General features: G+C 44.6%; 1 protein-coding gene across 6 annotated transcripts in view; it reads left to right on the forward strand.

Annotated features, from left to right (window-relative positions):
- Positions 1-10,190, forward strand: part of ABCC5 (ATP binding cassette subfamily C member 5) — a 95,604-nt gene that overhangs the window by 52,392 nt on the left and 33,022 nt on the right. For all 6 annotated transcript variants that reach the window (XM_026454896.1, XM_026454900.2, XM_026454897.2 and 3 more), the window contains 3 exons: positions 1,140-1,343; positions 3,061-3,204; positions 4,862-4,964. In XM_026454896.1, coding sequence (XP_026310681.1) covers positions 1,140-1,343; positions 3,061-3,204; positions 4,862-4,964 — 451 coding nt within the window. The remainder of the gene's footprint in view (positions 1-1,139; positions 1,344-3,060; positions 3,205-4,861; positions 4,965-10,190) is intronic.

Here is a 10,190-nt window from a genome sequence, read left to right on the forward strand (position 1 = left end):
AGGCGTGTCTTTGGAACTAATTTGTGCTCTTCAGTGTTAAAACTTGTCTCCTGTGAATTGCCCTGAAGGTCTCTGGGATTGGCACCTTTATTTAACTGACTTCAGTTAAATCCCTCAAACCAGATTTGGTGAATGGTTTCATTACTTTAGAGATCCTTAAATCCATGTCCCCAGATCAGCAGCGTCAGCATCAGCATCACCTGGGAACTTGTTAGAAACACAAATTCTTAGGCTGTTCTCCAGACCTACTGAATCAGAAACTCTAGGGGTGGGATGCAAAAGTCTGTTTTAACAAACCCTGCAGGTAATTCTGATGCAACGTCTAGTTTGAAAACCTCTGAATTAATTGAATATTTGGCAACTGATTCATTCATTTGATCATTTAGTAACATTTATTAGGTGCTTATCATGTGCCAGTGACACGTGCAGACACTGTTTGGCATTAAGAATATAAAGGAATAAGACAATAATCTGCATGTAAAGAAGTGTACAGTTAAGAGGATGAGATACCCAAACAAACAGGCACAAAATAATCTGATGGAAAAGAGCCTCATCTCTTTGGGGTACTAGCGGGAAGGAGGTTGGGGGAGATTTCAGAGGAGATGATGCCAGAACTGAGCAGACAAAGTAGAGGCAAGCACATGACATTGTCGTGTTCATAATATACACATAATTTCAAATGGCTTAGGTCCCAGGATGTGGAAGGGGGATTGTGCACTGGAGGCTGAGAATTGCTGGGGAACTGGATGGCAAAGGGTCCGGTTTGTATGCCATGTTTAGATAGTCAGGGTTTATCCTTTGGGACTCTTGAAGAATTTTAAGCAGGGGTGGGTGATGGTCAGCTTTGTGTTCTGGAAAGCTCTTCCTGCCATGTGGAGAATGGATTGGGGAGGGGCATCCAGGTGGAGTGGCAAGACCAGATGTAGGATTGATTGGTACCCAGATGGCAGTGGTAGAGGAAGAGGCATCTGGGCCAACTCCCCCACTTCCTGGAAGGATCAACGTGGCAGTTCATCTGCAGGGAATTGAGAGAAGGAGCTGGTCTGGGTGGGAAAGAAGAGAAGTGACTGGGTGACCCCTACTCGCTATTCTGGACTGACTTGCGCTGGAGGCTTCACCACACTTCTGGGCTCTTGTAGATTGGAGAGCGAGGAGCCAACCTGAGCGGTGGGCAGCGCCAGAGGATCAGCCTTGCCCGGGCCTTGTATAGTGACAGGAGCATCTACATCCTGGACGATCCCCTCAGTGCCTTAGATGCCCATGTGGGCAACCACATCTTCAATAGTGCTATCCGGAAACATCTCAAGTCCAAGACGGTTCTGTTTGTTACCCACCAGTTACAGGTATGGTGCTTTCTTCCCTCGGCTGCCTACCTGACTTTGGGAAATCAGAAACAGGGAGGTAGGTTTGCTCCAGGTATCCTTGTGTTATAACTAGAAATTCCTGGAATCAAGGTTTCATTTTCTTAGCAAATTAACCCCCTGTACCAATAAAGCTCACTGTACCAGTGTAACAGATGGCCATCTAAATCAGAGATCCTTGGAGCATATCAGCTTCTGCATATAGATCAGCAAGTAAAAGGGCTGAGAGCAGCGGGCCAAAAATGGAGTTTGGGTATAAGATAGTTTGGAAAGCATTGTGTTAACATCTCTATGCAAGTGGGAACTGTTTTGGGAAAACAAGCTTCTCTCCCTCTGTCATTCCATGATAAGTAGCCACTTTGGAGAGCAGCTCAAAGATGTTGCCATCTGGTTCACATATGTTGTCACGTTTGGGGGGCAAACCCTCCATTCTGCCAAAGAAAGTCATAATTATGTGTATTTGTGAGTGCAGTGAAAGGGTGTAAATTTAATGCAGGGCTCATGTGGCTCCATCAGCAGATTCATGCGAAAAACTGGAGGAACTCGGCCAGGCGTGGTGGCTCACGCCTATAATTCCTGCACTTTGGGAGGCCAAGGCTGGCGGATCACCTGAGGTCAGGAGTTCAAGACCAACTGGTGAAACCCTGTCTCTACTAAAAATACAAAAATTATCCGGGCGTGGTGGCACATGCCTGCAATCCCAGCTACTCAGGAGGCCGAGGCAGGAGAATCCCTTGAACCTAGGAGGTGGAGGTTACGGTGAGCTGAGATTGCACCATTGCACTCCAGCCTGGGCAACAAGAGCAAGATTCCATCTCAAAAAAAAAAAAAAAAAAAAAGAAAAGAGAAAGAAAAACTGGAGAAACTGCTCCTTATACTATGTCACGAGGCACAATACACTAAAGTGGGGTTCTCACTGTTGGCACCGCTGACGTTTTGGGCCAGATAGTCCATGTTGTATGGGGCTACTTTGTGCACCCCTGGCCTCTAGCTGCTAGATACCAATACAGACGGTCTCTGGCTTATAGTTCAACTTACAGTTTTTTGGCTTTATGATGGTTCCCATACAACCATTCTGTTTTTCACTTTCAGCATAGTATTGAAAAAAATTACATGAGATATTGAACACTTTATTATAAAATAGGCTTTGTGTTAGATGATTTTGCCCAACTCTAAGCTAATGTAAGAGTTCTGGGCATGTTTAGGGTAGGTTAGGCTAAGCTCTGATATTTTCAATTTATGTTGGGTTTATCAGGATGTAAGCCCATCGTAAATTGAGGAGCATCTGTGTACCTCTCCCTCTAGTTGTGACAACCAGAAATGTCTCCAGCTGGGCACGGTGGCTCAGACCTGTAGTCCCAGCACTTTGGGAGGCCGAGACAGGTGGATCACCTGCATGGCAAAACCCCATCTCTACTAAAAATACAAAAAAATTAGGCAGGCATGGTGGTGCGTGCCAAGGCAGGAGAATCGCTTGAACCCAGGAGGCAGAGGTTGCAGTGAACTGAGATTGCGCCACTGCGCTCTAGCCTGAGGGACAGAGCAAGACTCTGTCTCAAAAAAAAAAAGTCCCCAGATACTGCCAAATGTCTTCTGGGAGGTTAACTCGCCTCCTGTAGAGAACTACTGAACTAAGGTATGGATGTTTGAATGTATTTGCACAAATAGCCTATTGTATTGTCTCTGCCTTTGCCTTCAGTACCTGGTTGACTGTGATGAAGTGATCTTCATGAAAGAGGGTTGTATTACGGAAAGAGGCACCCATGAGGAACTGATGAATTTAAATGGTGACTATGCTACCATTTTTAATAACCTGTTGCTGGGAGATACACCGCCAGTTGAGGTAAGATCTGATGGTGTGTGCGTGTGTCCCCTTCTCTCTCTGCAAGGGAAACATAGCCGGAGTGAGTGATGGAGAGATCTCAGCTGAATCCAGTGTCTATGTCTTATTGGCAGGGGCTCTGTTTTCTGTTAAACAGATTGCTGTGCCTTAGTTCACATACTGATTCTGCTCTAGGAGAGCAGGATTGTAGGGCTGGTGAGTTGAGGTCTTCTGTCACGAAGAACTTATTAATATGACAATGGCAGGGAGAAGGATATGGGCTCAGTGAGGGCAGAGAAGATATGTGCTGCTGTTCAGTCACAGTTTCATAAGCTCCGTCCCCCTGATTGAAGCATTATGAAGCTCTTTTTAAATAAACAAGTGAATAAAGTGCCAAGGTAGGGAAAAAAGCACTCAGGTCGGGCGCTGTGACTCTTGCCTATAATCCCAGCATTTTTGGAGGCTGAGGTGGACAGATTGCTTGAGCCCACGAATTTGACACCAACTTGGGCAATGCACATGGAGAAACCCTGTCTTTACAAAAAAAAAAAAAATACAAAAATTAGCTGGGCGTGGCGGCAGGCACCTGTAATCCCAGCTACTTGGGAGGGTGAGGCAGGAGAATCACTTGAACCCAGGAGGTGGAGGTTGCAGTGAGCTGAGATTGCTCAGAGAGCGATTCCATCTCAAGAGAAAAAAAAAAAAGACATAAGAGAAACTTGGAAAGGGGAGCACTAAGTAGTTTCTGTTGTCTCGGGTAGAACCTGAGGCTATTTATTGAGTTCCTGTGTGCCCTGTTACAGGCAGTTCTCAGGGGTAGGGCCTGTGTAAGTTGTCACTGTGTGAGAGACATCATCTCTGTCCTTGAGGGACTCACAGTGTTCTAGGGAAGACCAATGTTTTTATGCTCTTACAAGCACTTACAGATGTGGCTTAGAACACTATGTCACATGCATAGCACTAATGGAGTCCTAAGGACAAATGGGAGGGTGAGCTTTCCAGGGAGTGTTGCCTCATGAAGAACGGAAGACTTGAATCTATCTGAATGGGGACAACTGTGACTGTGATTGGGAGAAGGGGAGGGGCATTCCAAGTGGAGGAACAAGTGTGGACAAAGGTAGAGAAATGGGAAATTGCAATGTGGTGTAAAGAATGGTGTGAAGTCCAGTGTGGCTTGAGAGTAAGGGCCGTGGACACCAGTGAGATGGGAGAGGAGCTTGCAGGATTAGGGTAGGGCCAGAATATGCAGGCCTTACAGAACCAGGCAGAAAAGCTTATGTTTATCCTGTGGTAGCAGTGGGAAATGATCAGATCTGTAGATTTGATTTAGTGATGTGGGGGCTCAGAGATAGTAGGAATAGAAATGACCCCACCCCTAAGACCCCACCCCTAATACTTTGGACAACTTGGAATGGACAAGAACAGAAATAAAGGTTACTGTGTTTGGAGTTTAGTGGCTGGGGAGAGCAAATGTCAGTGGACTAAATTTTAAATCTTAAAAATTTAAGGAGATGAGGAAGTACAAGAAATGAGTATAGGTGACCCTTTTAAAAAGTTGGATGGACCTTTCTTCAGTAATAGCAGCTTGATTGATGATTTCCTAATGTGTATCCTGTGGACATTCATCTGGATGGCTAACGTGACTGGAGACCTTTTTTTTTTTTTTTAATATTATTAGATCAACTCAAAAAAGGAAACCAGTGGTTCACAGAAGAAGTCACAAGACAAGGGTCCTAAAACAGGATCAGTAAAGAAGGAGAAAGCAGTAAAGCCAGAGGAAGGTAATGGCTTTTTTGAAAATTTTAGATTTGTCATCAAAGTTTATCAGAAATTACTTGTGAGGTAAGTAATCCATGATGTTTGATAGCAGTATGTGTACAATATAGATACCTGGTCTTACATTTCTGGAAAACAAAGTTCTTATATAATACTGGGAGACCACGAGGCACCTTCTGTTTGCTTAAACAGACCAGGGCAGTAAGAGTCACCTTCAGACCCATGCCTTCTCCTCCTGTGCAGGATGGGGTCAGGTTTAGGTAATTAGAACTGAGTCATCCTGAGTAAGGAAAAATCGAATGGTGGGTACAGGTTCACCCTTCCATCCAGTGATTCACCTCTGCTCATGGAAAGTCCCAACCAAATCAGAGGTGTTCTGGCTCTAAGAATACCTGTGTCCTCAGAAGTGCCCGTGTTAGAACAGTAGACTCATCACCTTGTCCTGACAATATAGCACCAGGATTATGAGTAAGAGTGACAGAGAGGGGTTTTTCCTACTTGGCGTTTCCTGTCCACAGCCCTTGATCCTGTTTGTTAAGCCCTTTATGTTATCAACAGTAACAAATCTTGAGAGTTAAGGGAAGCTATTTGCAATAATGTGGGCATTTTCACCTTTGAATTTTAAGTTGCATGTCAATTTAAATACACACACACTATGTGTGTGTGTGTGTGTGTGTGTTTACTGTATAGATGTAGATATGTGTGGTCTTGTTTTAATCTCTCTGTTACTTCACCTCCTCACCTCACCGTTTTGAATCCAGGGACTTTCTTGGGTTTGCCATTGCTTTGGAGACAGGGCCTGTTGCCACTTCCTTATCCTGAAAACTGCAGGAGGTCAGGCATAGGTGGCTTACACCTGTAGTCCCAGTACTTTGGGAGGCTGAGGTGGGAAGATTGCTTGGGCCCAGGAGTTCAGGACCAGCCTGGACAACATGGCGAGCCCCACTTCTCTACAAAAAATATAAAAATTAGCCAAGCGTGGTGGTGCATGCCTACAGTCCTACCTACTTGGGAGGCCGAGATGAGCCACTGCACTCCAGCGTGGGGGACCGGGTGAGATCCTGACAAAAAAAAAAAAAAAGGAACTGCAGGAGATATTTGATATCGGGAGTTGATCATTCTGACTTACTGCCTCTTTTATTTCTTTTTTTAAAAGGTATGGGATTTTGAATTCAGATGTGGTTTATGATACCTTATTGACACACCCCAGAAAACAAACAGCACAGAAGGCTGAGACATTTGTTAGTTCTTACCATAGGCAGTAAAAATCAGAATATCATTAGCAAACATTTGTTCTTCTCTACATAGTCACTAACCTGGCTACTCACAACTCTTAAAGTGCTCAAGGCATGTGTGAGGGAGGCTTATTCCAAGATTTGTAAACATTATTTGGGTAAAGAGGGAAAAGCCGGATACTATGTTTAGTACCTGGATGAGAGGATCATTAGTAACCCAGACCTCAGCGTCACACAATATGCACACAGATCTGCATGTAACAGATGTAACATACACACAGATCTGCATGTAACAGATGTGATATACACACAGCTCTGCATAAAACTGATGTATACACGTGGATCTGCATGTAACCGATGTGATTTACACACGAATCTGCATGTAACTGATGTGATAAACACACAGATCTGCATGTAACTGATGTGATATACACACAGATCTGCATGTAACAAATGTGATACACGGAAGCATGAAACCGATGTGATTTACACACGGATCTGCATGTATCAAATGTGATACACGGATCTGCATGTAACAGATGTGATATACACACAGATCTGCATGTAACAAATGTGATACACGGATCTGCATGAAACCGATGTGATTTACACATGGATCTGCATGTATCAAATGTGATACACGGATCTGCATGTAACAGATGTGATATACACACAGATCTGCATGTAACAAATGTGATACACGGATCTGCATGCAACCGATGTGATTTACACACGGATCTGCATGAAACCGATGTGATTTACACACGGATCTGCATGAAACCGATGTGATTTACACACGGATCTGCATGTAACTGATGTGACTTACACACGGATCTGCATGTAACTGATGTGATTTACACACGGATCTGCATGTAACAGATGTGATATACACACGGATCTGCATGTAACGTGATATGCACACGGATCTGCATGTAACAGATGTGATATACACACAGATCTGCATGTAACGTGATATGCACATGGATCTGCATATAACAGATGTGATATACACAGATCTGCATGTAACGTGATATGCACATGGATCTGCATGTAACAGATGTGATATACACACAGATCTGCATGTAACGTGATATACACATGGATCTGCATGTAACAGATGTGATATACACACAGATCTGCATGAAACTGATTTGATATACACGCAGATCTGCATTAACAGATGTGATATACACACAGATCTGCATGTAACGTGATATGCACACGGAACTGCATGTAACGTGATATGCACACGGATCTGCATGTAACAGATGTGATATACACACGGATCTGCATGTAACCGATGTGATAGACACACGGATCTGCATGTAACTGATGTGATAGACACACGGATCTGCATGTAACGTGATATGTACACGGATCTGTATGTAACAAATGTGATACACACACGAATCTGCATGAAACCGATGTGATTTACACACGGATCTGCATGTAACAGATGTGATTTACACACGGATCAGCATGTAACTGATTTGATATATACACGGATCTGTATGTAACCGATGTGATATACACATGGATCTGCATGTAACAGATGTGATATACACACGGATCTGCATGTAACAGTTCTGCAGATGTACTCCCTAAATCTAAAATGAAAGTTCAAAAACAAAACAGAGAAAAGCTTACTGTATAGCTGTTTCTCTTGCAAATGAAAAATTAAATTCTGTGCCCTGTAACTAACTGAATAAACTCTCCTCTAGGCCAAGGGTACCCAATGGAACCTGAAAATCTGTTCAGACCATGAAGGGAAGACAATGTTGGATGTGCCTTATTATACTCTCCTGCCTTTAGAGTTCAGGCACACAACTGACCAACATTAACATTTATATAGAGATCCTAAGACACATTAACATTTATATAGAGATCCTAAGATGCATTAACATTTATATAGAGATCCTAAGACTGACAGAACAGTCTCTTTGTAGCTATAAGATACCTAAGTCCAACCTGACTCTGTTAAAGTAATAGAGCATCACATGACAGATAGCAGGGCCCTGGAAGAAATGCATATTTTGAAATGTCCCTGTAAAGCTGTCTGTTGAAGGGGAAATTCTGCATTCTGTAGAGAATCTCCTTCCTTTACTAGGTCTCTCCAGAGGGTCTGACACCTTTGATAGGAGACATTCACATCTATTCTCTCTGAAGTCTGCTACTGGGAGGCTTCATCTACATGACAAGAACCTTGGCGTGCACACCCTGTCCCCCACCACTCCCCGACTTACTTACCTCAAGCTAATTTCAACTCTTTAGGCAGAGCTTAGCCCTTTCAACCAATTGCCAATCAGAAAAAATCTTTGAATTAACCTCTGACCTGTAAGCTGTACCTCCCTGCCCCATGTTGCCCCACCTTTCTGGATCAAACCAATGATTACCCCACTTACATTGATTGATGTCTCATGTCTCCCTAAAATATAAAACCAAGTTGTAATCCAGCCGCCTTGGGCCTGTTCTCAGGACTTTCTGAGGCTGCTTCACTGGTCACTATCCTTAACCTTGGCAAAACTAACTCTTAAATTGATTGAGACCCGTCTCAACATACTTGGCTGGTTTAAACTCTATATTCTCATATTAGTGTCAGGAATCTGACTGCGCCAGGGAAACCCTCAGGAATATATTTGAACCTTTTCTGTCCTCCAGCAGCCAGCCAGTTACTATGTCCTACTGAATTTACCTCCCGAAACTCCATCCCACCATCACAACCCTAGTTCAGGCCTTTATCATCTTGTACATACAGTGTTACAGCTGCCTCCTTTTGAACTTGTCTTCCACACTGTCAGCTGCGAGATCTAGTTAAAAACATGAGACCAGCTGGGTGCGGTGGCTCACTCCTGTAATCCCAGCACTTTGGGAGGCTGAGCATGTGGATCGCCTGAGGTCAGGAGTTCGAGACCAGCCTAGCCAACATGGTGAAACCCTGTCTCTACTAAAAATACAAAAATGAGCCAAGCGTGGTGGCAGGCGCCTGTAATCCCAGCTACTTGGGAGGCTGAGGCAGGAGAATTGCTTGAACCTGGGAAGGTGGAGGTTTCAGTGAGCCGAGATCACGCCACTGCACTCCAGCCTGGGTGACAGAGCGAGACTCCATCTCAAGAAAACAAAAAACACCAAAAAACAAAAACCATGAGACCAACCAACTTTTCTGCATGGAGTCTTTCAGTAACCTTCCATTTTCAAAGCTGCATTTTCTAATCTTTTTCCTGATAGGGCACACATAGAAAAGGCTCTTTGTGTGGAACACGGGAGGCATGAAAGAGAATGCTCGCTCCCAGAGGCAGCTGCTCTGGCAATATCGGCCATCCCAGGTCCATCCTAGCCCAACAGAGTCAGACAAACCTGTCACCCTTTCTCTTGAGAAGTTCTTTGTGGGGCCAAAATTCAAAGCCTTCTGCGACCACAGCCTGCTTAGTCGGCCTCATCTCTTGCCACTCTTTAAGTGCACATCTGTTCCAGCTGTGCCAAATCACTGTGGTTGTGTGTTTTGCTACCCCTGTGCCTGTGCTCATGGTGTTTTCTCTGCCTGCTATCTCTCCTCTCCCCACCCGGTCACCTGTGAGTTACCTTTTGAGAAGCAATACAGAAAGTCTTACCTGAAACATGCCTGCCAACTGTCTTGTTTTTCTAAGACCACCAGAGCGAGCAAAAGAACCAGCAAGTAGGCAAAGGTCAGGTGCAAAACTGCAAGTTTATTTTAGTAACCCAAGGTGTGGAGAAGAAGTCTGTCGGCCTCCGGCAAAGAAGGCCGGCAGAGTTCCCCTCCCCCAAGCTCTCGGACGGAGTTCCGACAGTTCCGACAGCAATGAGAAACTGGGAAGTCCGCGTGGCTTAATGGAGGAGAGCGGCTTTTCTAGGAGTGGGAGGGCAATAGGTGGGGCATGGGCGTGTCAGGGGCGTTCCGCAGGTGCGACCAGGTAAATCTTGGTCTCTTCAGATTGACGTCACCTGGCGCATGCCCAGTTGGTCTGCACCCTCCCTGGG

This window comes from Piliocolobus tephrosceles, chromosome 2 (genome assembly GCF_002776525.5).
Source record: "Piliocolobus tephrosceles isolate RC106 chromosome 2, ASM277652v3, whole genome shotgun sequence".
Lineage (NCBI taxonomy): Eukaryota > Metazoa > Chordata > Mammalia > Primates > Cercopithecidae > Piliocolobus > Piliocolobus tephrosceles.